The 26,319-nt window shown below is 34.9% G+C and overlaps 3 protein-coding genes across 3 annotated transcripts; all 3 read right to left on the reverse strand.

Annotated features, from left to right (window-relative positions):
- Positions 1 to 451: 451 nt before the first annotated feature.
- LOC104897930 (sphinganine C4-monooxygenase 1) lies at positions 452 to 6,244 on the reverse strand. Its single transcript, XM_010684901.4, has 2 exons — positions 5,656 to 6,244; positions 452 to 1,466 (listed from the first exon to the last, which is right to left on the reverse strand). The coding sequence occupies exons 1-2, from the start codon at positions 5,881 to 5,883 to the stop codon at positions 903 to 905; spliced, it is 792 nt and encodes a 263-aa protein (XP_010683203.2). The 5' UTR covers positions 5,884 to 6,244; the 3' UTR covers positions 452 to 902.
- Positions 6,245 to 8,891: 2,647 nt separating this feature from the next.
- Positions 8,892 to 12,141, reverse strand: LOC104897931 (origin of replication complex subunit 6). The gene is made up of 10 exons (XM_010684902.4): positions 11,874 to 12,141; positions 11,737 to 11,783; positions 11,524 to 11,628; positions 11,359 to 11,439; positions 10,940 to 11,051; positions 10,753 to 10,815; positions 10,576 to 10,663; positions 10,403 to 10,473; positions 9,409 to 9,508; positions 8,892 to 9,304 (listed from the first exon to the last, which is right to left on the reverse strand). Exons 1-10 carry the CDS (start codon positions 11,991 to 11,993, stop codon positions 9,225 to 9,227), a joined length of 867 nt encoding a protein of 288 aa, XP_010683204.2. The 5' UTR covers positions 11,994 to 12,141; the 3' UTR covers positions 8,892 to 9,224.
- Positions 12,142 to 13,287: 1,146 nt separating this feature from the next.
- Positions 13,288 to 20,558, reverse strand: LOC104897932 (uncharacterized). The gene is made up of 9 exons (XM_010684903.4): positions 20,405 to 20,558; positions 18,687 to 18,809; positions 17,703 to 17,900; positions 17,305 to 17,383; positions 16,195 to 16,340; positions 15,161 to 15,274; positions 14,321 to 14,452; positions 13,745 to 13,858; positions 13,288 to 13,645 (listed from the first exon to the last, which is right to left on the reverse strand). The coding sequence occupies exons 1-9, from the start codon at positions 20,456 to 20,458 to the stop codon at positions 13,619 to 13,621; spliced, it is 987 nt and encodes a 328-aa protein (XP_010683205.2). The 5' UTR covers positions 20,459 to 20,558; the 3' UTR covers positions 13,288 to 13,618.
- Positions 20,559 to 26,319: the final 5,761 nt, after the last annotated feature.

The raw sequence follows: 26,319 nt of genomic DNA on the forward strand, positions 1-26,319 counted from the left end.
TAACAATCCTACTTAGGGTGCATCCTCTTTGAACATTACTATACTTTTCTGAACTAAAATTATCAAACATAAGTATACATTATCGGCCTTGGTAGGTTTTTTTTTTTTTTTTGCATTGAGCGAAAGCCTAACATTGAAGCAATGTCACATGGAGGTAAAAGGTCCATGAGTCATGTACTTTTATTCTAGGAGAATAAGCCATGGCGTTATTTCATTTCATATTTGCACCTAATTGGATCGGATCAACCATGATTAACCCATGCATGCATAACATTGGGACTCATATCCTTAATTGCGTGATTCTAATTTATTCCGATTAAGCTTCCAACCTGTTAATCTGAAAGTTCCTCTCAAATACAAGGAAAAATATCGTACCACTCGAACAAGCCCCACACAACTATTTTTTTTGATCTCAGAATAGACAGAAAATCGGAGTATATAGAGACGAAAGAGCAAGGGAACACAAACCATTACCTGATATACAGTTGAGAGATTACATTCCTTCCTTGAAACTAATATCTTCCACAGTATCCAGTCACAAAATGAACATTTAGAATTCTGAAACTGGATGAACCTTAATAGCTAAAAAAAAGACTTAACTAACTAATACATTCGTCCAAACCAAGGAAATGCCATAAAACACAAAGCCAGAGCGGCCATCCCGGTAAAGGTAATGCTGAAATTCGCAACTCTACACCGTTAAATTCTGCTCAATGCGTCAAAAACACTTCATATAGACACAAATTAATATGGGATTACACAAACCAGCATGTACATAGAAAATAAATTTAGAAGATAAGAAAAGAAAAAAAAGGGGGAAAGGAACCCATTCCGAAGGTAGTGCAAAATAAATTAGAGAACTAGCGAATAGTGGTACATGTATCACATACAGCGGTCTATTATCAGTCATCCTTGCACTCCTTCGTAGGTCTTGCCTCAAATCCACCACCTTCTCTATGCTCTAATGAATAAGGCATGTAAGTCCCAAAGAATTTGTCCCACATAACAAAAAATGGCTGCGAGAAGTTGTATTTGCTGCCATAAAGCTGGTGGTGCACATCATGATATGCAGTATTATTTCGGAAGAATCTGTGGAAGGGGTTACCGGGTAGCCAAAGGCCGCAGTGATCATCCACTGTTTTGATAGTTGCAAAGGAAAAGAAGAAAATGGAGGTCCGTGGTGACATCCCAGAGATGAGAAATGACAAGGCTCCACCAACTGTGTCGAGGATAAGTCCCTCTAAAGGATGGTTGTAAAGAGCCCCATAAGCATATGGGACAACAAGCCGGTGATGCTGGGAATGAATATGGCGGTACAAGAATTTATTATTATGCATGTATCGGTGCATGAAATATTGCCACGTATCCAAGACGAACATGGCAGTTCCAAATTGACATCCGAGATAAAACAGAACAACCACATGTTCTTTCTGCTCACTTGCAGCTTCATTTGAACTTCCTGTCAGCTGTATACAAGCATATCCAGTCAGCAAGAAATCCAGGACATGGTAAACATTAATGACTCACTATGCTACACGAAAGTCAATATCACTTCTATAAGTGCACTGTAAATACAAGATGTTGGGCCAACCTTAATGCTACTAATTGGAAGAGCAGTTGGAAGTCACTCAAAATTCCAAATGAAATGAGTTTAAAATATAGCCTTTAGTATAGCTAGACAATGTTCGAAGGTATTCATTAACCAGATTAGGAGACACAGAATCTTGCACTTAACTATAACACCTGAGGACTTCATCACAAAAAAAAATCCCTTAAAAATGACAACTTTTTATTGGTGGACATCTGTGAGTACCAATAAGACCAACAAAAGATGTTATACTTAAGGCTATATTTCGGAAAGATCCCAAATAAAGATGAGTTAAAAATATAGCCTTTAGAATAGTACAGTCCTCTCAATAATCCTCTTTCTGAAACTGCCCTCTAGGAGCCTATAACCACTCATCTGCTCATGCAGAGACAGCAAATTAGCATATCACACTAACTTACCAACCCCTTTTGAGCCAACAAACAAGAGTAACAAACACTGACAATAGATTTTCATGCTAGTTGATAATTTATTCTCTAGCAGTCTATTTGTCCTAATCACTTTATGAATTGAACGATCCAGAAACAAACTTAAAAGAAACTTTTACACTCAAATTTCCTTCGGCCCCATTCACCTCAGCTCTTGGTATTAAACTATTAGACAATATGGGATTTCCATGGATGATTCCTGGAACCCAATACCTAAAAATATGTGTTTGATCTGAAAAACTAAACCTATCACCCTACCCCAACTCTGCTTTGTCTCCCTAGTCCCCTCCACAGTCTCTCTCTCTCTCTCTCTCTGCCCCCCACCCCCTCCCACTTCACTACCACAGCTCCCACCTCTCTTTCTCCTCCCAGCAGCCCTGCTCCCTCCAATCCTCTGTGTCCTTCTTCCCCCTCAATGCAACGTCTCCAACTTCCCCTATACCCCATTGATGCCTCTCCTCTAATAAATCTATTGGTGTAGACTGCTGAGAATAATGGTTAGATATGATACAAACCTCCATGCATCTTTAGCAATTTGGTATAAGCTAGACCTTTGGTAACCAATTTCGCCCACAAAGTTACCAATCTCATTTTCTGGTGGTCAATTGGTCAAAAATGACAATCAGAGGGTGTAGATCGAGTATCATGGTGGTGGTTCTTACAGCAATAGTCCAAAGGAGGCAAAGGGGTGACCATGGTTGCGCAAAAGGCAAACCATGGATGCGCAAAAGGCAAGCAGGTCAAAGGGAGGGAGGTGGCAAAATAATGCTGTGTGGTGATTTTGGTAGTGGTGTTCGTGTGGCAGGTCCTTATGGTAGTGTTTGTAATAGTGCCACGGGAGTTAACTGGTAAGGCTGCTTCTTTGTATGTGTAGGGGTAGAGGACTGTAATTTTGGGGAAGCCCACCCACCAAATAGGATATGAGAACCTGATAGCTTGAAATTTTTAATACAATTGTCTGCACTTACATCATATCATCAATTTCAGATGCTTGAAACATGCAACACCAAGCACAAACTTGTTGAATTTCTAATGCAGTAGCTCAAGTTAATACTTAAAATTAATTTTATGTAGGACAAAATTTGTTCTGAAAATTTAATCCAGCAAGCCAATAACTCTTACCAGGTCGACAAGTGACATTAGTTTATAAATGAAATAAGTAATGAGACATCGATAAGAACAAGACTCAAATTCTCTAGGGTCAACCTAAAAGTTTGGTTTCTAAGAAAAGAAAATGCCAAACAATTTGACTTCAGCATGCAATTGGCAACACCAAAACCTTAATTGGTTCATCCACTTAACTTTCCCAAAGAAGATTCTTATAATGAGATGACCTGTTTTCTATATCAGGATTTATGGGCGGTTAAGGTCAATGACGTGACAAAAAGGCAGAATCAAGATAACTATGACATATATTCTCAATTGGTCGAGAGTGTAAGCAAAAAAATTGTATATAGAAGAGGTTATTGCCATTTGTTGAATATGGGTCTGTGCCGCGCTCATCATAAGGAGAGAGAGTCCACTTCATAAGACTAAGGAGGTTTCACTTTAAAACCATATGGCAATAAGGGGAGTAGCCCCTTTGTCTTATAAAGTGAACTCATCTCTCTTGTTTTATCATTGTGGGACACTCACATGTATTTTGCACTATACATCATAACTTCAACACCATCAGATATTACAATATAGTTCTAGCACTATACTTAAAAGAGAGAAAATAATACAACATGTGACCATGTATGTCTACCATTAATATGTTATTACGCAACCAAAAACGAACTATGACTCAAGACTCCTCCATGTTAATATCAACAAAGACAGCCTTCACTTTTACGAGGCTTGATAGGTCCTCAAATCCGGTCAAGGTCTTGAGGCATGAGGTGAGCTTGCACGTATCACAAACTTCAAGGTGCAAACTTCTGTAATAATGCTTATAAATCATTCCACTAGTCTTTCTACTCAAAAACCTCATAACTGCTAATTTACTATATATTTTTTTATAAATATTCCAAAAAATTTGAAAGAAAACGAGCAAAACTAAAGGATGGATATGGCTCACATGTGTTGTTTAAGTGCAGTGAGATGCACGCCTCATACCCTGAGGGACAGAGATTAATTTTTATGTGATGCATTCAGCATGTTTTCTAAAACTAGAGGCACTGTAGTGCAACTGTGGCAGGTTTTTTAGTGTTGAACTTAGCCACTTATAAGAAATTTTGTATACATTAGTTCATGGTGAGCAGTAGAGTGTCAATACCTATACGGCTATACTAGAGTACCAAAAGAAAGCCCAAGTATCACTACAGATAGTTAAAATGTATACAAGCTTCTGAAGAAGGTAACCAAGTTTCTGCCATTCTTACGCCTAAACTAAAGTTATGTCGCACGTTAAGACATCACTAAGGCCATAGAATCTCACATGAGCTATTCTATTTACATAAATGCTTGGATAAGCTATGTTATAATAACATTGATATAGCATAGTACTGTGAGGGCGTGAAAGCTAATAAATGGTAACTCCAAACAGAAAGCTACATCGCCAACAACATCAGCTTCTACCTTCAGTTAGTTCTCCCATTGCCTTCTTAAATTTACCAGCTGGCAGAATGAGAAACAGCAATATCCTCCTAATCGATACCTTTTTTAATTGCATACAAAAACTAACACGGGCAACAGTGGAAGGCATAGGTTCGCGGTGGTAGGGGGATGCCAATATTGGAAAGTTCTCCTTCCATCCTAAATCAAAGTGGCTTTCCCAAGAAATAAAAGGACACCTTAGATCAAACAAAAGATAATTACTTAAGGTGGTTGCACACTAATCCCTCAGGCCAAACAGACGTACTTTCAAATTTTCACGTGCACCACTTTTCATAATAGATCGATAACATATTTTAACTTCCCCTAAGCTAATAGATTTCCAAATCTTCGACTAATTCCTATGACCATTTGATTAAAAACTTTAAACCATATACTCTTAACTTCCATATTCTTCTCAAGTATCAGCTTTAAAGCTACAATATGGTTCTTTTTGGTTCCGAAAAGATAAGGGAATAACAACACATTTCCCAAGCAATCCTCCCCGCAAACCCATTATGCAACCTAGCAAAGTTCCGATGCATCCTTCGATCTCTCCGAAATTACCTCATTGACAATATATGTCCCTTCCACAAAAGGAAGAATCTTCATAAGCCAAAATTCTCTCTTTTCCCCCTCGAATTTACCTTTTTCTTTAAAGGGGATATCTTGGTCAGCAATTTTCAGCTCATATCAACCATAAACCCAATCTTAGACTGACAGAAATGTACAGAGAATCCTTCAGAGTCTCACTCAAGTACACTCTATCTAAAGTTCACAAAATCCTAACAATTGAACAAAGTTTACAGTCTCCAAACACATTCTACACTAAAATTCTGTAATTTTTAATTCTGATTATTGAGCAATTAATCATAAACTCATTACTCTCACCAATTAACTAATTAACTTACTAAAATTCATACCTAACTAATTAAAAACATAATTATGCAAACAAACACCCAGATTCAAGTACCCTAAATCAATTAATCAAATTCAAAATACCCAGATCAAATTAAGAGTAAAACAAAAGAATGAAAAACAACTAACCGCAAAAAGAATGATAGCAACAACTGCTTGAACAATTTGTTGAAGAAGAACACCCTTAACAACAGTAAATTTGGAGACCAAATTCTTCTCATCTTCATCTTTTCTCGAATGCAAACGATAATTATCAAAACTACCCAACAACATATAAATCCCAGAATATACCCAATACACAACTATCGGTGCAAAAGTACCCAATATTTCATCTGATACCTCAAATTTACCACCCATCTCAATTATTCAAAAAAAAAAAAAAAAAGATATAATCTTCAAAAAAATCGCATACCCAAAATTAATTATCGTTTAAAAAAGGGGGAAAAATGATGATCTGAACAGATAGGATGAAGAAGACAGCGTTAAGTTATGAAAGCTGGATCAAATCATTTGACTGAAAAGAAAATAATAATGGGGGAAAATTTTAGAGGAGAGAGAAAGAGAAAAGTCAGCAACAAAAGAGAATAAAGGTAAAAACAGAGTTAGCTGATAATAGTTAGGGTTTTATAATTGTGAAAAAATGAAAAGGGGGAAAAAGTTATGAAATTGGAGAAGAAAAAAGAGGAGAGAGAGTGAGATATTTTATTAATCTGATGAAATTTGTTTCTGGAAACTGTGTTCTAGTCAATGGAATCATAAATAAGGTGGTACTGTAATTGGTAAACCTAATTAAGATATTTCCAAAGAAAAATGTTCAAAATAAGTAATGTAAGGTGGAGAATATTTGGGCCAATTTCTTTTGTTTTGTCGTCATGATTGACTGGGTCTGGGCGGGGGTATCGTATGGGCTAATCTATTGGCGAGAAAGGTCTCCAAGTCAATAGTTTTTTTTTTATCCTCTTTTCGATAACTCGTGGTAAAATGAATTTCCTCTAGACTGTTTTTGCACTGGACTACTTATCCAGAGGCTTAACAATTTCCAAACCCTCTTCCCTCCAGTCTCGAAGTGAATAGTGTGTTACGTACAAATTGGACGCATACATGTGAGTATGCGATACAGACATACAGTATAGTGAAATTATTTCTTATCAGTGGTTACTTGAAGAAACTGTCATAATGGATGGACTTGTGGTCTTGTGGAGTTTGTGTGGCAGAGTGCATTCATCATACACTGGATGCATACTTGGAGCCTTGTTCTTCTAGTTGAGACAAATTGAACTGAACTGATTTGAACTGAACTGAACCAAAAGAAATTGAATTGTAGAGAGAAATTAAATTGAACTAAACTGAAATTAACTGAACTGAAAACAAGTCCAAAAAAAAGGATCTAAGGCACACAAAAAAAAAAAGACTTGGTACACCTTTGTATATGATAAAGATTGTAGTGGGTAGCGATGACAATGGGTTTTAAAACCGATTTGGATTATGTTGTTCTTGATACATATTTAGCCGTATATCATAGACCTATGTTTTTTTATATTCAATGGATTCTATTGACATGGGTCTAAATGTTTACGAGTGGAATATGATACAATAATGCTAGACCTAGAATTAGCGTAGTTTATATGCTTTAACCCATTTATAATTCATAATGCTAATTACAACTCATACATGATTCAATGGAACAGTCACCAACGGGTCATTATACCTTATTTGTATCACCTCTTTGTTTATTGTGCTAATCAAGAGGTAATTAAAATGCATTTATGCTAGCAAGATCTAGGCAGCCAGTTGAGATCATTTTATTTGAATGCTTATAAATTAATTGATTACTTTAAACCAAATCTTGTATGCTAATCAAACCATTCCTCAGTAAATCTACGTACATTAAGGTGTTAATTAGACATGTGTAGTTATTCAAATTGCATTACAAGTTATCAATCAAATCACGTAGAGACTGATTTGTGGCATTGTGGGTGAATATGGGTACTAAACATAGTCCATACTCTCATCTTCAAATCCATTACGGTTAAAGAATGAAGTTATATGCTTCACTAATGCAACTAGAAGGGATTCTTACTTGGATTGTCCATTTGGTTTTGGTCCTTTCTTAAAATTCAACAAGATTTACGAATTTTTCTTAGAGATTTGTTAGCAACTCTTTACTTTGTCCCTCTCGGAGCAAGTGTAAACCACCCTCCAATACAGTTCTTCAATTACATCTAAACATGGTCATATATAGAGATGGCCAACAGTGCGGGCCAATCTAGCCCAATTTACTTCGTGGGTTGTGTGGGTCGGGCCAGTAAAAAGCCCGATCAACCTAGCTCAAACCATGAAATTGGTGGGTGGGCCGTGAGCCAGATTTCTTAAGCCTGACCCACTAAAGCCCGTTGCTAAAACCACCCAGCTCGGACCACGAAACCGGTCCAGCCCGGCCCATGAACCAGACCAGCCCAATCCAAGTAAATATTGAACAAAATTGTGTATATTTATTCAAATTGTATATATATTTTAATCAAATTGCATATATTACAATTCAATCAAATTTAAAAATAATGAAATTATTCATTAATATTAATATTTGTATATATTTTAATTCATTTTAATGATTTTATTTAACAATAATGAATAATTTCAATGATTAAATAATTTTGAAAAAAATATTTCATATCGGCTCACCAACCTGGTCCAGCCCATCCGACCCGCAGACCGCTTCCCGAATCGTGAAAACCGATAACAGGCCGGTGTGGGCCAAGATTTTTCAGCCCGCGGACCAGCCCACCCAACCCATGAATTTCACAGTCCGGTCTTGGTCCGTAAAATCTCAACCCAACCCGCTACGGCCCACGGTCTAGCCCATCCAACCCGCACCAGTGGCCATCACTAGTCATACATAGCACATAATAGTAGTTATTGTAATAGAGAAGACAATAGAGCAGCCGACTGGATTACTAATGTTGGTCACCTAGTTTGTTCATCTTATGAGATCTCAAATTGTAATAATTCTTCACTTTCTCCCATTCGTATATCCGACGCATTATGTGTTACCCTCGAGAGGAGGGTAGCCCAATGTTTTTCATCTTACCTTTATAACTATAAAACTATAACTGTATATATATATATATAGCAATACAACATTTTATTTCCTTCAGGTACAGCTGTAATTGATCTTGCTTTGGCGGTTGACAAATGACATACATGCTCTAGTGGATTCTTTTCATAAGTGAAAAATTGTATGGAAAGCTCCAATCACAATGATTAACTCTCTAGCTTGTAGTGTAATCAGTAGTTATACTTGCTAACATTGCAGAATCCTGCACATGCATTACATAACTTTGAACGGACTAATCCAAAATTTCATATTAAACTTTGCAATAAAATATCTTATCTAAAAGGATTTATAAAATAATTGGCAAAAAATCACATGTTGTTTAAGCTTTAAGCTCATGTATTTTCACTGACAGATGAATTATTGGCTCAGGTCTGTGATGTTAAACTATCTGTTCTGTACATTGTCACATTAAAGTTTGGGTACAATTACACCATTTAGCCAATGAAAATACTAATTATAGAAAAAAAAACTCAGGAAAAGAAATTTTCTTGGGTGTTTTTCTATATCCATTGAACATAAATCAGGTGTTCATGACCATATGGTTAACTTCAAAATTTAACACCGGGCAAGAGTGTGGATATGGCTATGTAACCTTCAAATCTTGAGTATCGCGAGCAATCGTTGGAAAGCTCAGCCGGGCTTGCTTTGCTCGTTTGCTAGTAACTGAAAAGGCGCATATTTAGAACATGTTAATCAAATAGAAACAGTATGATGGAGCCAGATTGTATATTTGTTGTGAGTGATCATATAACAACCAGAAACCATACCATCTTTATCTTTTTCCTTGCTAATTGATGTAACTACAGTTGATTTCCAGTCCTCATAAGCATGTTTCTCCATCTGCTTTCGCTTCTTGTAGCTTGAAGGCTGCAAGCAGAGTTAAACAATATCAATCAGAAGCTACTTAGAACATTAACTGCAACTTTTTAGTCCAGAGATCATTCATGGTAGATATAAAGATTTGTACTGTGATAGTAATAGCTCTCAAGCAGCCAACTTAGGATCTTTCAGTAATTCAGTACCCTGCAGAATACCATATATCAACAAGGAACAACCTCATAGGTGTCCCTCTATCAACAAGGAGTCAATGTAACTAAAATTATTTCCCTTCTCCCTAAAACTATAAGAAGTTTTAAATTTTGCGGATTGTAATAGGGCTTGATGCCAAATTTATGTAGTTAGCTGATCTTACTTCTACAAAAAGAAAAGAAAAAAAAGAAGAGGTCCATGTAAACATGATCAACCAAGTTAAACACTCGCTGCTTTCACATTTAAAATGTTTTCAACTTCAACTGATTGGACATAAACTAGTATGGTACAAGCATGTAGGACATTTATTGATTGCATAACATAGTGCTCGAATTACAATACGCTAGCTAATTAACTACTCTATATTAGATTAGTGAAATGTAAAGAGGATAATAGCTTCATGGAAGTTAGCTCAAGACTCAGGTACAGTTATGTCAACTTACATGTGAGACATAAGGGAAGTGCTCCTCACTAAAGAACCTAAGGATTAATAGCGGCGAACAGCATTGTGTTATAATCACATAAAATGGAGAAAATAGCATGTATATGTGGAATTTCAGCCGTGGTTTGATGGACTTAACAAAAATAGACCGTCTCTTCCTTACAGTCCAAATCAAAACAGCTAGGACTAGATTGAATTCTAGGACAGATATATCAACATGTTCATTTCATTCATGACTATGGCTTGAACTTCTTTAAGACTTGAAATGCAACAAATCCTTATAAACGTACCTCTTTCTCCTCGTCGGACATATAACCACCATCTTCATATCCTCTTTTCTCAGGAAAAACATCCAATAATTCTGGAAACATGTAGCAAACATCAGAACAGTTCTGTTTACAATCCAAATGTGGAGTACCCAACAGGCCAACATGAAGGATCATAAAACTATCATAATTGTTACCTCTGTTCCCTTTTACGTCTTTTGGATCTTTTTTCTCCTTCAAAACTCCAAAAACATCATGACACAGGTCCTTCATAGAATTAGACACCTGCAGTTGAATCTTCAATTATTACTACACTCTTCCAAAAGACAAAAGCCAACAAGTGATGAGAAATTTAAGAACATGTTAGTTCTTACACTAGAAAATTCTGATTCCGAAGTGCCACAAAGCTCAATCAGCTTTACTTTGTCGGCCTTAAGCTGTCAAAGGAAAACAATAAACAATCAACAGCTACTCCACCTTTTATTGGAAACCATAGCTTATACTATTACACCTATAGACAAACTGAAACGAGTTAAATTAACAAGCAAGCTGTGAATGTACCTTATGCTTTTTAGCGCATAAATAGAACGCCACAGCAATAAAAACAGGACGAGTAAAATCAGTGCTCCCTCGCCTACTAGCTGGAAGTGAAGCAAAGAATCGGTCCTTATAACTGAAAATCATATCAATAGAACACCATGAGTAAAAACCTCAAAGGCAGCATTTTCACACATTAAACTGAACCCTTCATTCAACTACATCCTATGAGATTCTCATTCAACATAATCATCAATTGATCCAATGCGCGATACAATTATCAGTCTATACCTTTACTCAAACCGAAAAGGAGCAAAAAAATTCCCAATTGAGGCAATTTAACAAACACATGATAGGCAAATCAAAATCGTTCAAGAATTCTCAAAATCACATCAAATCTAACCAACTTTTCTTTCATTTGTCGGGAAAACAGAAATACTTACAGTCTTAATCCTTTCTGCACAAATGGGATAATCCTAACGCATCCAAATTGAATCGCTAGTTCTCTCACATCCAAATTATTCCTAAAAAAATGAAATTTTACTTAATAACGACACGAAACATGCAATTAAATATAACCTAAAAACAAAAACAAAAAAAACACTCACTTAACATCAAGGACATTCTGCAAACAATTAAACGATCTATTATAAGCTTTCTCCGACAAGCCACTGAATTTAATCGCATCTTGCCGATCAAAGATAACCTCATATCTGATCAATTCAACAAATCAGCAAATCAATCTATTAGCTAAACATATCAAATTTTCAAAAAAAAAGTAGGTTAAAAAACGGATTAAAAAGTTGAAAAAAAAAACCTACTTGTTGGCGGCAATTTCTATGCAAATGATTGCCTTGCAAATTTCACCCTGAGGAAAAATCATTGGATATCAGCAATTCTCAAAAAATTTTAATAGACAACTATTAATAAATCTTAAAGAGAGAGAAGAAGAACATACAACTCCAATGGCGGACGAGTCGAATTTGACATCGGAAAGACGGCGAAACTCCGCCGCTTTACGGATGACGAGTTTATTATCGGCGAGGCCGAGCTTCTTTGCTATTTCTGTGATGTCCATTGATGAGATTGAGATACTAAAGAGGGTTGAATTTTGAAGTCAGAGGAGAGAGAAAGAGAAGGAAAGAATGAGGATTGAGGTTGAAGAAGGTTCATTATGAATGGCAAGATCGCGGGAGTTTTTTCGGACTTTTTGAATTTTCAGCGCTCACTGTTTCGCGGGGACTTTATATTACGAACAGGCGGGATAGTGGATACTACGTCAGAGTGTAAAAATCTCTATTATACTACCTCGTTTTTTACTACTAGCCTTACATGCACGCAATGCGTGCGATAGCGTGTGAATGTGTGATAGCTTATGAAATATAAAATGAAATTAATTGGGTAGAAAATTGTCTTTACATTTTATTTTCTTAAAAAAAACTGATGTTTAGTTTAGATATCCTGTTTTTCCCCGTTTTATTTATTCAAGTGAAACAGTTAGTTATCTCCTTTTTTTTCTATTTTTTGGTGTCCCTGCCTTATATAATAGAGATGTGCAACTATTTGACATAAAGTAGAGAAGAAAAATGTCTAATCGTTGCAAATAATAGAATACGGAGGTAGTATTATGGCAACACTTGATGGACACACAAAAACAAAAATCACCATATTTAAATTAAACATCAGTTTTTTGAAAAAACAATATACAAAGGTAGTTCTTCTACACAACTAATTTAATATTTTATATAATATCGCATGTATTGCGTGCATGTAAGACTAGTAATTATAGGGATGACGATGAGAGAAAATGACGTTTAATTGCACTAGAAAAACCAAAAAAAAGCACTTGGGTATAGAAGTATATTTGATATCTTTTTATTTTATAAAAAAAAGACCTATGATCCATGAGCTAAAAAAATGATGATTTTGTTCAATTATTAGGAAAAAACTAGTATTTGGGTTCGGGCGTTGTCCCGAGTTGGTATTATTTTCCGAATTTGATAGGCATTTTTTTTCCATTCCCATTAAAATATATTAAGCAAAACTCAACATTTAAATTATACAAATATAATAATGTGCACACTTAAAGCATGATTAAAAGTTTGTTGAGATGATAATTGTGTCATGGATAATAGCAAGAAGCTACGAGTTCAAATCTTGTTACAAACTAATTTTACTTTTGTTAATTGACATAACTTATGTACACATTGGATCACGCACGCCTTTTAATATATTTGTATAGAATTTTGCCGGTTTCAATGAAGTACGTTCTTGTTGCAATGTTTTATGTAGTCAAAGAGTCCGCGAACCCTAGCCAACGTAGTTAGCAAAGGAGAGGCTCTGTAGTTGCATTTTTGTTTTCCCCATTGTCAAAAAACAAAAACAAATCTTTATATAGTTTTAGTAATAAATAGTTGGATATATTAATGACAAAAATGTGTTAAAAAGTGTAAAAAACAAAGAAACAGAGGAAGTGTTAACCTAAAATATACTTCCTCCGGTCCATAATAAGTGAAACACTTCTCTCCTTTATGTGAGAGCTTTTTTAGAGAAGTGTTTCACTTATTATGGAACGAAGGAAGTAATACAAAATGATTTTCTTCTCCATTAATACAGATGCTAATCAAACAAAGCAAACCATCGTACAAATATGAACTCCAGAATTTGCATGTCCAACTGTAAAGATGCTTGTAGCTAACCATATTATTCTGCCCCACTTGTTTCAACCAACTGACAAACAAGCATTAGCAAACATAAGGTTCTAGTCCAACCCCAAAAGAGAGACAGAGAGAAAAGAGCATGACAGAGATAGTGTATATGGTAGATTACCAGAGATCCAACTCTCTCATAGGCTTCCATTACTTTTGGATCCTCTTCATCTTCATACCCTACTTGTAGAATCCTAGGACCATTAATCGACCAAAAGGCTCTTCGACCAGCCTCCTGCAACAATATTACCGAAAACAATGTTTAAGCGCGATCATCCAAATGTTGAGATCTTAAGTAACCGTTAGCCAAAGTTAAGAGGAAAGAGTTGAAAAGGAAGTCATAAATCAACTTAGGCTACTTTCTCTTCACCTTATTTTTGCTGACCTTATCTGCACCAAACTTATTCTCAGCTTCTTTGAATTTATTGGAACTAGTATGAATTTATTGGACCTAAAACTTATGGAAGAGAAAGTGTCCTAGAAAAGATGCATGTTATATCTTTAAAGGAAATTTTTAATATGTATGAATCCAACTGTGCCTTGTGTTGGAAACACCTTTTCAAGATCTGATGCAGTTTATGTTCACTCAAGAACTTAGAAGGCGGTCTTTAATCAGGAGAAAGGGAAGGGGACTGAAACTATAGCTAATTTATTATGACTGAAAACTATAAATTCAGAAATACATTTGCAATTTCACCTGTAAGACAATCAAGTATATAGCTTCCAATGTTTGGACACGAATCTCGCTATCAGTAACAGGTTCACGCTCAATTGAGAGAGCGTTTCCAAGTTCACGAGGCATCTTCAATGTGTCCTGCTGGCTGTATAGCTGGAGGAGAAAACAAGAAAATCACCACAGACTAAAACACCATTTCTTGTCAGGGAGATGGGAAAGGAAAATAAAGTGAATTGACTCTGACCTGCATAAGCACAGGGAGAAAAATATGTACTCTTGCACTTTATTATAAACTAGTTCCTCCGTTTCTAAATACATACAACACTTTGATTTTTGCAGTATTTATAATTTTATATACTAACATTGACCATATACTTCTACTAAGTTACAAAAAATGTTGTTATGTATAATATTGTTAGATTTTCTCAATTTATATTTTCCAAATATCAACTTTTCATAAGTTCTACTAAACGATAATTAAAAATATGAATGGTCGGAGTTGTGCATTGTTAAGCATAAAAGTCAAATTGTCACAAGTATTAAGAAACAGAGGAAGTATCTGGTTATCTGGTTGCCTCACGGCGAACAAAGTGGAATCTAGACCTGTTGGATCCATAAAATACTCTACAGTTTATGTGGATATTCTTGTTCACCATTTTCATATGAACATCTAAAGCAGATAAAGAACTTATCTAGCAAAACACGGAAATGGGGAAACATACTATGTTTAGAACTTAGAAGGATCAAAGTCACCTCGAAATACGCAAACATAAACCACAAATAGGCAAGAGCGAGGGTTCTTTTCGAAGCAGAAAATTTTCAGAAGCCTCTAAATTCAATGAGCTAAACCAAAAAAGGTACCTTGTTTCCAGCTACAGGCAAAACCAGAGCGGGCCAAAGAAACTCTGATGTCAAAAGCAGGTTCGCCAACTGATTTTCAGCTTCAAAGCAGCAATTACGAATAGTTCCTGAAACCTGAAAGGCAAGTAATGCCAAAAGCTAAGATGATGTTGAATTTTACAAACCTACAACCATAAATTTGGTGTCTGACCATGTTCCACTTAACACGGGCTTGTTGAACTATTAATTACAAGGTTCAAGTAACTTAAATACATATTCGAGAAAAAGGGAAGAAGTTTGTCTCTCAAATCTTGCAGGAAACATATAAGCTCACCAGACCTAACAATATAAACCCCAAGGAGAATTTCTCATCCCCTTTAACCCCTTCGATGTGAGTAATAATAGCATTAGCCGACTTGTAGATACCCTATATTACAAATGAATCCACAGATAATCACACAACCTAGGGCTTGCTGCAAATCTGCGATTACTGACTAGGTTAGCACATCATATATCTTTGGCTATGAGTTTCTTCCTTACACACACCGTATCATATCACAAGTCCAAGTTTTTATTTGCTCTTATGATAAGCATAGCAGGCATCTCATTAGACCTTACAGTTAGAACGTGAGTGCATGACTTTCAAATGTATCTACATCTATTAACAGTAGAAGCATGACTAAGTTAGATTGATAGTACGAAAAATGATCTGAAGCACTCTTATTACAATTATTTAGCTAAAAGATAAAAGCAGAACTTTGTACGAGTTAACAACAACAAACATACGGATATATATATGTGCATTTGAAGATCAGTGCATGACTTTCAGATGTATGTGCATCTATGAACAGGAGAAGCATGACTGAGTTACAGATAGATAGTTCATAGTATGGAAATGATCTGAAGCACTCTTATTACTATTATTTAGCTAAAAAATAATAACAGAACTTTCTAAGAGTTAGCACCGACAAAGATTCGGAAACAAGCACCAAGCAAAGAAGAGTGCATAATGTCCTCTCTCAAAGATATGAAATACACAAATTACAAAATCATACCCCCTTTTTACGCACTGGACTTGTCGAATCGAATTGCATAATTATCTGCTTTAGAAGCCCACGTTTGGGGTCCAACAAAATTTTCCTTCCTGCTTCTTTTTTAGAAATATTTACGAGTATAGAGCCAACATGCTCAAATGGATCACCTGAAAATGCATGCAGCTCAACAGATGTCAGGTCATTCCACTGGCAAAAAGGTAGTGATACAATTAATACAAATAAAAGCATAAGAAAGGAATAAGTGACGTGGAGAAGAAAATTGGGAAGTAAGCTCAAATACAGAAAATTAGAGATATTATTATCCTAAATGGTTCATGTATTTTATTACTTCTGAAGTGTTTATGCATATTAGGAGACAATCTCCTCCATTCCTAATAATATGTCCGTTGACATAGCGTTTCTTATTCTATATAATTTGTCACTTCCATTGCTAATTGTAAGATTACTGATCCCTTTGATAATATTAGTGAAACACTATCTTTCAGTTTTTGGATACTAATGTAATAAGCCAAAAGAAACTAAATATAAGAGCATAACCTTATATATCACTTTTAGGTAATCGAGGGACGAGGGAGTACAATGTAAGAGTTTAGGAGGACTTTTATACTATAGTTTTCAATGAAGAATATCTTCATAGATATGGGATATATTAACAATGTCAGCAGGTTGGATCATAAAAATTCGCTTCTAGATTTTTCTTGAAAATTGATAAAGCCTTATTTATTCTATCTAAACCCTTGACATGCTTTTTCTAGTCATCTACGTTTCTCATTCTTTAAGCTTCATCCTGTTTCTTTCCCCTATAATTCTTCTAGTTAGTCTCCCTCCCCTCCTCTCTTTCGCTCTCTCTCTCACTCACTTACTTACTCACAAGTCACAACCCCACACCCACGCCACAAATACACATGCAATCCTACACACAACCTGATATTTATAGTTTGTCCAACATGTAGCTGTAGCTGTGTCCCACAACAGTATTGTCATCAACCTTCTAGACTCTATAGGCATAGAGATTAGATTTAATGCTCCATGTTAATTCTATGCTAAAATTATAAACTACTAACAGTCCAAAGAAGAGAGAACATCTAGCATCAAACTAAGCAGATATACCTTGGTTTTCATCAGGGGACCTACAAAATGACCTAACAAGCTTCATAACATACAATCCTTGCATTTTCTCATCTTCAACCTGAAAGCAAGCACAAAAATAAGGATGCCCACACAAAAGATGTTTCACAAACCATATCAACTGTAAAAAGAAAAAAAGGAAAAAGTATTGAATTCTCAAAACAATGGCCAATAGGCCTTAGACCAGATAATACAAAAGAAGAAAACAATCCAGTGAGGCTCCCGATAGTACGGCTCTAAAAATTAGAGGCTCTTTCAGAAAAAAAATTAAACAAGAGGCACTAAGAAGTATGTTTGACAACTTATTTGTGCTATAAATCCGTCAAGATAGAGGTTGCATTGAAATAGGGGTGACAAAAGCATGAATTTACTCAAAGCACCTGGAGTAAGGAAGCTATACCAGCATCCAGCTGAGTAAGATTTACTAGAAGCATAACCAGCAAGTGCCTGACAGCATACTCTGGCTTATATAAAAGGTCCATGGCTTTTTTAACCATTCCTGTAGATATCATTTGCTCAGCCAGATCGAAGTTCTGGGATAAATTTACAAGTGACTCTGCAGCAGGTTCTGATACTTCCTGCAATTATAATAACAATTAGCTTTGTACATAATATCAAAAGAATCTCTGACTAGTCTCTCCCGTAAATCTGTTCACATATACAGTTGCAAGATGCCACAGTGAGACATACTAATGGTCTTTTCTTATTTACGTACAAACTACACAATTAGCAGGCAGTAAGTTGAAAATAACATCTGATTAGTCTCTCTGTAAAGCTATTGTTTCATATACAATTGCAAGATACCACAACGAGACGTACTAATGGTTTTTCCTTATTTACGTAGAAAATACGCAATTAGCAGACAGTCTGTTGAACCCAGTAAAATAGAATGTAACTAAGATAGAACTTAAGGTGAGCATGAGTCACTTGATAACCATATTTCAGTGACAAGAGCAATAAATAAGATACCCTTCTTTGCGAAGAATGATGAGTGTAATATTCGCATTCCTCAACCATTTTTATCCTATAATTTTCTTTTTGATTGGGGAGATTTTAGCGCTATGATCAAGATTTTACACATTCTTCCTATTAAAGAACTCAAAAGTTGTGCATAAAAAATGAATATGTATACCCATTTACAGAATATAACACGAGCATGAACTACTTTCTAGATAAAAAAAATGGGGAAGGATGCTTAGATTTGCAATTTGGTCAATAATTCAATATAATCTCCTTAAGTAGTTGATGTTCATTTGCCATTGGATAAAGATATTATTTACACCAAATAGGTTTTAATTGTGGGATGAGCAAGAAAAGATTTACAGAAAAATAAGACTTAAGAGTAGAGGAGGAAAGAGGTTCACCTTGGGATCCCCCAAAAGGTCAGATAATTTTGCCAACACCACTTTAGAATATTCAGCAAGGGATTGCATACCATCCACAGATCCAGTTAAACCTCGAACAATGTCCACAGCTGCCCTTTTCAACTGGAATTTATTAAATGGTTTTTAGGAGCACGAGCCACGACAAAGAATCAGAAAATATAAGAACAAAATTAAAAATACAATACCAGGACAGGAGCAGCAATGGTACCCAAAAAAGAGAATCTAAAGAAATTCCTAGCAGTTTTAGGACTAGATAATACTGACATATTGAAGAAAATTTTGTAATTCCGAGCACATATACAGTCGGACTATTAAAGGTGAGGAAATTCATGTCAAACAGTCATATTGAAGCAATTGGACTATGCTGCTCAAATAACTTAATACGATTCAATACTACTACGTGCAAACTCTACCAAGATCTAACATCTGTACAAGCTCGATAGGTATGACATTAGTTGATGTCGACTCTTCCTCTTGTTGAAGCAGTAGCTAGACTATATTCACATCTAATATTGAAGGACTCAGCTTAAGGGTAATCATCATTAGGTTCAGACTATATCAAGTGCAACAAATCAAAATTCAGGCCCATCAACAGAATTAATGTAATGTTGTTGACTGATTAACTACATTAAGTGCTAAAAATTGTATCCTAAAAAGACAAAAAGGTGGTGAGTTTCAAGAACTAACTATCTTCAAGTATCACCCCTGATATCACAGTCACACACTAATTTACTTATCTATCTTCAAGATGTCCCAAAATAATTTCCACTTTCACTAAGGGTGTGTTTGGTTTGGATCTGATCAAGGAAGCGAAAACATGAGTTTAACTTCATTTTCCAAGGGGGGAAAATTACTTTCCCTTGAGGGGACAAAAGAAGCCACACTTTACCCCACTCTATTAAACGATAACATGAGTACATGACACAAACAAAGGAAAATAGGTTCAAAGGAAAGTTACTTTCCTTCCAACCAAACAAAGGAAAATCAATCAGAATTGAGTTTTCCTCTGGAAAAACCACTTCCCGTTAGAAATGTTTTCTGTCCAACCAAACACACCCTAATACTAATACCGGCTTCCTCATCCTTTAATCACCCTTCACCAAGAAACATTCTTGTTTACAACCCATCCATTAAAGTAAGATGCTTTGCTTGAAGTCGAACAACGCAATCACTTCAAAGCCTCTATGAAAGTGGAAAACCAAAGGACAGAGGCCATGAGTTCTAAACAAGCACCAAAAAAGATGCAACTTTGCAAGACAAACAGCAATTATGGCCCATACCAACAATTCCTGGCAGCCTATTGCAGTAATTACTTACCTCTACAGTATGGCAAGTTCTCAAAATCCCTCTTATATCTTTTCCAACCCCAAAAGTCAATACCTACTTTGCCAATGCATCTTAAAATTTTAACCATTCTAGTATCAAATATGTATGCCATCCATAACCCATTAAAGTAGAAGTAAAAGGTGTTCAAAAACAATAAAAATCTCTCACAATTAAACTCTAATAGAAAACCGTTTGAGGGGCCATTTGATTGCAGACACAAATTTAAAAACACTTGTAAGTTTATTAATCTAGCAAAAGGTACAAACTACAAACAATATGAATTCATTTTCACATATAATATATATAGATATCAGCTATATGATAAATTGAGTATATATAGATTGATTGGAGCAATAAAGGGGAAGACTTACTGGAGGAGAAGGGGATGATAGGAAATCCAGCAATTCTTCCAACTCCGTCGCCATTGCTTTTGTTTTGTCCTCTGTCTTCACTCCTCAGGAATCAGACCTCGCCGCAACAAAGCCAGAGCTAGTAAAGAAGAATATGAACCCAGCTCCAAAGGGGAATAGTAGGGGTATTTTAGGCCCGGTTCTTTTGGACTTGTTTTCCATTGATTTGAGTTAGTTTCCTCTCATATTTTTCATTTAGTTCAGTTTCTCACAATTCAAAAGAACAAGGCGTTAGTTGGTTAAAATAGTTACGAGGAACAAATTCTAGGTGCAAAATATTAGATGGTGTACGTAGTACGCAGTTGTAAGATGAACACTATGCGCATAATTAAAAAAAGATATGTAGATGATATTAAGTACGGTAAAAATAAACAATATATCAAATTAAAAGAACGGTTTTTTATCAAATACAACTCTTGTTTGAGAAATGCACGAAACACTCTTGAGGTCTGATTAATGATTAATGATGAATTGTGTAGGTTGTTGTTAATGCATGTTGTTTATGCACCACATACCCTTCAAGTTTAACCAAAATGTATCTTGGAACTAATTGAAAACTAGCCGCTCGGATATCTTTTTGGGAGCTATCTTCAAATTTTTAATCTTCCTTTTATTAGAGTACCAAACAAAACTTGCAAATGTAAATATTTGCAATTAGGAGCCCGGAATCATCATTGGATCCACAATTGTTGTACTATAAGTCTATACTCTATAGGTGTGATGCATGCAACAAATTTAATGGTGTTCTAGTTATGTTGAGCATCACCTATATATGGTTATATATAGGCATTGGAGGTATTGTACAATGATGGGGAAGGAGAGATTATGATAGCTATGTGCAAAAATCTGAGAGGAAAGTATGAGGTGAATGTAGTCGAGGCCATGGTTGTGCGGTTTGTGCTCTCTACAGCACTAAAAGCAGGACTAAGAAGGATTCTAATTGAGACGGACAACCTCAAGGTTTACACATATCTGAAGCTTTATATCAGGCATGCTTCATTTAGCTAGACAATGTCATGTAATTTTCTATTCTCACGTCTGTAGACTGGAAACAAGATTGCACACAACCTTGCCCGGGTTAGTAGGAATTATGAGGAGATGCGAGTTTTGCTCGAAGAAGCTCCTACTGACGTTATGTCTGATGTAATAGCTGATATAGCTGGACTGAATTAATTTTATCATCTTTTCCCGTCAAAAAAAAAATACATTGGCAAAAATTATCTCGGAGCCCGTAATTCAGAAAGTGTAGTATCTTATTTGATACGGAGGAATTATAATAAGCCAAAATTGTGTGTTGCAAACGTGTAAAAAGAAATTGCAAGAACTAAAAAAAACAGAGCTAGTATACTATAATGGTGTAGTTAGGGGTAGAATTGGAATTTTGGGTTTGTTCTAAAACGGTGAAGATGAAGTAAAAAACAAAATGACCTCACATTCATGTCGTTATTTGCATAGTCCATGTCATATTTATTAGAGTCGTTGTCATTATGTAATGTGAATTTTGTTACAAAATAAGTTGTAGTGTAATATGTTACATTTAAGTAATTGATACTATTAAAATATCGATCATACGATTTTATACATTGGTTAAACTTAACTTGAACCTTTGCACTTTTGCTACATATTTATATCCCCATATATGATTAAAGCCAGACTGTTTATATGGGATATTTTCCATCACAAAACATGCATGTGTCACTTCTCAATTGCAATTTGCATGGTGCACAACTCTAACGAAAACTCCAAAAACTAAAACCAATCCATGACCAACTTTCTTGACATTGGGAAACAGCATATTCTTCTACTCCTACAGTCCTACTACCCCTATTACTCTACTACTAACGTCCATTTGTTATACTTCCTCCGTTTTTTTTAGATGTTACACTTTTCAAATCACGGACTCCTAGGTAATTTTTGGAGAGAAGAGAGATAGAGAGAATGAAAAACAAAAGGGTCCCATGTGAACATGTGATATGAGAGAGATAGAGAGAAGTTATTACCCAAAATAAAAGTGTAACATCTATTTAAAACTTCCAAAAATAGAAAGTGTAACATCTTAAAAAAAACGGAGGAAGCAGTAAATTTGAGCAAATAATATTTGGTATCTTTCAAGTTATTTTCATCAATCATCATCATCATGAACTCCAAGTTTTCCTCTTCTCTTATCTTCATTTTCTATCTCCTCCCCATCTTTCATACTTCACCCTTACCTTCCCTTTTAGCTCTAAATTGCACCCCAAAAAACCACCAATCTTTTGATGATGACAATTCAACTCTATCCTTTCTAATTCACCTTACTTATGAAGCACAAAAAACCCATTTTGCAACTTTTAAAAGTAACCAATTTACTGGTTTCATGCAATGTAGGCTTGATCTCAACCAACCCAATTGCTCCTTTTGCATTAAATATGCCAAAAACACTATTTTAAGACTTTGTCCAAATTCCACCTTTGTTGTAGCTTGGTTTAATGGATGTTACATAAAATATTCTCAAAACAACAACAACAACATCCAAAATAATGAAAATAATACTACTATAACAAATGTTTTCAACTATTCTTGCTCTACTAAACCTCCTCTTAAAGATAGGGCACATTATGATCCTGCTCTTGAAACCCTACTATTGTACCTTAGAGCTGAGGTTACACATCGCTGGTTTGCCTATGGTGAGCTTACATACGGCAAAAATGGAGGAAAAATCTATGGAATGGTTGATTGTCTTAGGGTTTCGACGGCCGAAGAATGTGATTCTTGTGTAGGGAAAGGTATAGAGAGAGTGGAAGAACAATGTGGAGGAAGAGTAGGAGGTTTTGTGGTTGTTGATGGACTATGCCTTGTTTGGCATGAGAGTTTTAAGTTTTTCTTAGACTCCATTATTGTTTCTTCCCCTAGTGGTTCAAGGACTATTTTCAAGGATGGTGAAAAAGGGAATAGGGTTACTTGTCTTAGGGAAAAAAATTTGTTGTTTTTGGGAATTGTTGCTGTTTTTATTGTTGGATTAGTTGCTATATGTGGTTGCTTAGTGAGTAGATCAATAATGAATGTAGCTAAAGTAGGAAATGTTGAAGGTGATCAATAAACTTCTATGATGTTTAAATACATATATGTGCATGTTTATGCTTGTTATTTACTTTGAAGTCTTACTTTAATAAGTAATAAGTGGTGGGGAATTTTCTTTGTGGAGGAAATGAGAGCTATTGCATGCTTGCCTAGCTTTGTTAAGGCTTTTAAATGTGATGTACTAAAACAAGTGAGTGTGTTATGAAAGGTAGACATCCTACATGTTAGTCTAAATATATAAGTCCACATCATGTTATGCTTACATCACTTTTCCAAAACTAAAACAAAAAATGACAATTTTTTTTTGTAATGTAGGAGGAGTTTATTTTTAAACCAATAAAAGAAGTTGTTTAATTATTGATTACCTCCACTCCTTTGAATTAACATTAACTAGCTACTTGAAGGGATATAATAGGAGTTTGTATATTTTATTCCTTTTTTTAGCGTGTGTTTAACGGATTTTATATTATTTTAACAAGTTTGAAAAATAAAAGCATATTATAAACAATAATGATTTTATGTTTTACAAAGCACACGATTCTATATATGAATAATTTTATTCGATATCGTGATGGAGGACATAGCTTACGATCATCAGCATCAGAAAGAATACTTTTAAAAATATGCGTAGATTTTGCATACTGCGGATGGCTACATTTTGCATTTGACAGTGTCACATGTTAGGTCGGGGGTGAATTTGGTGAATTTTACTTGATCTCTCTAATAGAACCAATCCAAATATCATTTAGCTCAAATTTCATTAGAACTTTAACGAACTCGATGTAGAAATAGCCGAATCCAAAACTAAATAATTTATAAAAATCAAGGACATATATATATGATGCCACATCATGCTTACATCACACTATTAACTAACAAATAATGTAATTGCTTCTTGTAATAATGTATAAGTAGATTATTGATTTTCCGTTTTTTTTTTGTGCGGTGAGATTCTTACCTTCCTTGAATAATCATTTATTACTTGATAAATGTAAATGAATAATGTCATGAACTTGTACTATATACTACAATTAGCTTACTTAAGTCAAATTAGAAAAAAGACCACGAAATAAAAGCGTTATATTCTTCGGCAAAAAATTAAAGTTGGTTCAATTGACTCATATTAGATTTTAAATTATCAAATTATTGACAATGAGTTGCATTTATATTATTTTTTTGATAAGAGATAAAATAAAGTCCCGTGCAAGTGGGAAGGAAATTGGAAATTTCTACTTACATGATGTGATCATACTCGATCCTGTGATCTCTGGAATTCAAAGTGATACTAATACCATTGATTATCACCTAATGCTCATGAGTTGAATTTAAGTAGCAATTTGGTTAATTAACCCCTTTTAAGATCGTATGTGCATGACACCTAAATTTGTCATGTCACGATTTTAAACTAAAGCATTAAAATAAATAGTGTTTAGAGTAATACAAGAAAGGAAAATTGGCTAAAATATATATAGTGAGTTTCATATGAAAAATAATAGAGTTTGACTTATAGCAAAATACTACCTCATTTCTTTTTAATCTACATATTTTTTTTTTGATCCGTTTCTTATTAATCTACATAATGTTACTTTTTAAATATTTGATAACATGACCCATCTAGTTTTTCCTCCTTATTCTACACCCATATGGTCAACTTATTAATTAATATAATAACCTGTCTTAAATGTCTCTCTCTAACATTTTAGTTTATCTCTCTCACTTTTAGACTTCCTCTTTGATTCTCCCTCAAAGTGAAATGAGTTAACTAAAAGAAACCGAGGAAGTAGTAGAGATCTCATGACAGTGTAATATTTTTATTATGTCCATTCCTTATTGAAGCTCCTAGTTGGAATCTTGCACTATATAAAATAACACAAAATATTCAAAAAATTTCTCAATATATAAGAAAAAATAGTCATGTAAGGTCTTGTTTGATTCGTCTCTTTTAGTTTCTTTGATAATATCAACTTTTTATAATTTTTACAAGTACGTGATTTAAAATATTTATAGTCAAAGATGTGCATTGACACATCATGTGCAAGGCAAACTAGGAACATCAATAAGAGATCATCAACCCAACCCACCTTGTTTAGTTGAATGGGTTGAATTTCTCAACCCAGCCTAACCTGATAATAAATTGGTTGACCTGAAATCAACTCAACCGATTTAATAGCATTTTTCATTTTTCATTAACGACGACCTGATCAGTTACTACTTAAGTACCTCAAATTCTAAGAATTTCGAATTACAAAGAGTCCATACATAATAAGAAGACAAATCTAAATACAATGCAACCTTTTTATTTTTCATTTAACTTGAAAAATTGATTTTTTTGATGGAAAAATAAACGGATCAGTGGGTCAACCCAACCTAAATCTGACCCAGCTAAGTAAACGGGCCAGATGGGTTGAAATCAAATTGAAATTTTCAACCTAATCCAAACCATTTAATTACATGGGTTGGATGGATTAGGTAAACCCATTTAACTAAACATGTTGAAATTTTTGATCCAACTCGTTATTATTGGGTTAAGTTCGGGTTGGGCTGATGGGTTGGGTCAACTTTTGTCAACTTTAGGTGTAGTGGAGTTAGTTTTCTATTTTTAAGGACTGATCAAATTAGTATACTAAACCAGCAACTGAGGAACATATAGTGTATAATTTAAAACAAGATCCATTTCTTATATACTTAAAGGTTTATTTTATTTTTTTATTAGGGACGAAAAACTAGGCTAGCTCCTAACATAAGCGTAACCTAATTCATCCTTTCACATGAATAACAACAAGTTATTATCGAAAGCTTCGATAAACAAGTGAGCG

This window comes from Beta vulgaris, chromosome 6 (genome assembly GCF_026745355.1).
Source record: "Beta vulgaris subsp. vulgaris cultivar EL10 chromosome 6, EL10.2, whole genome shotgun sequence".
Classification (NCBI taxonomy): Eukaryota; Viridiplantae; Streptophyta; class Magnoliopsida; order Caryophyllales; family Amaranthaceae; genus Beta; species Beta vulgaris.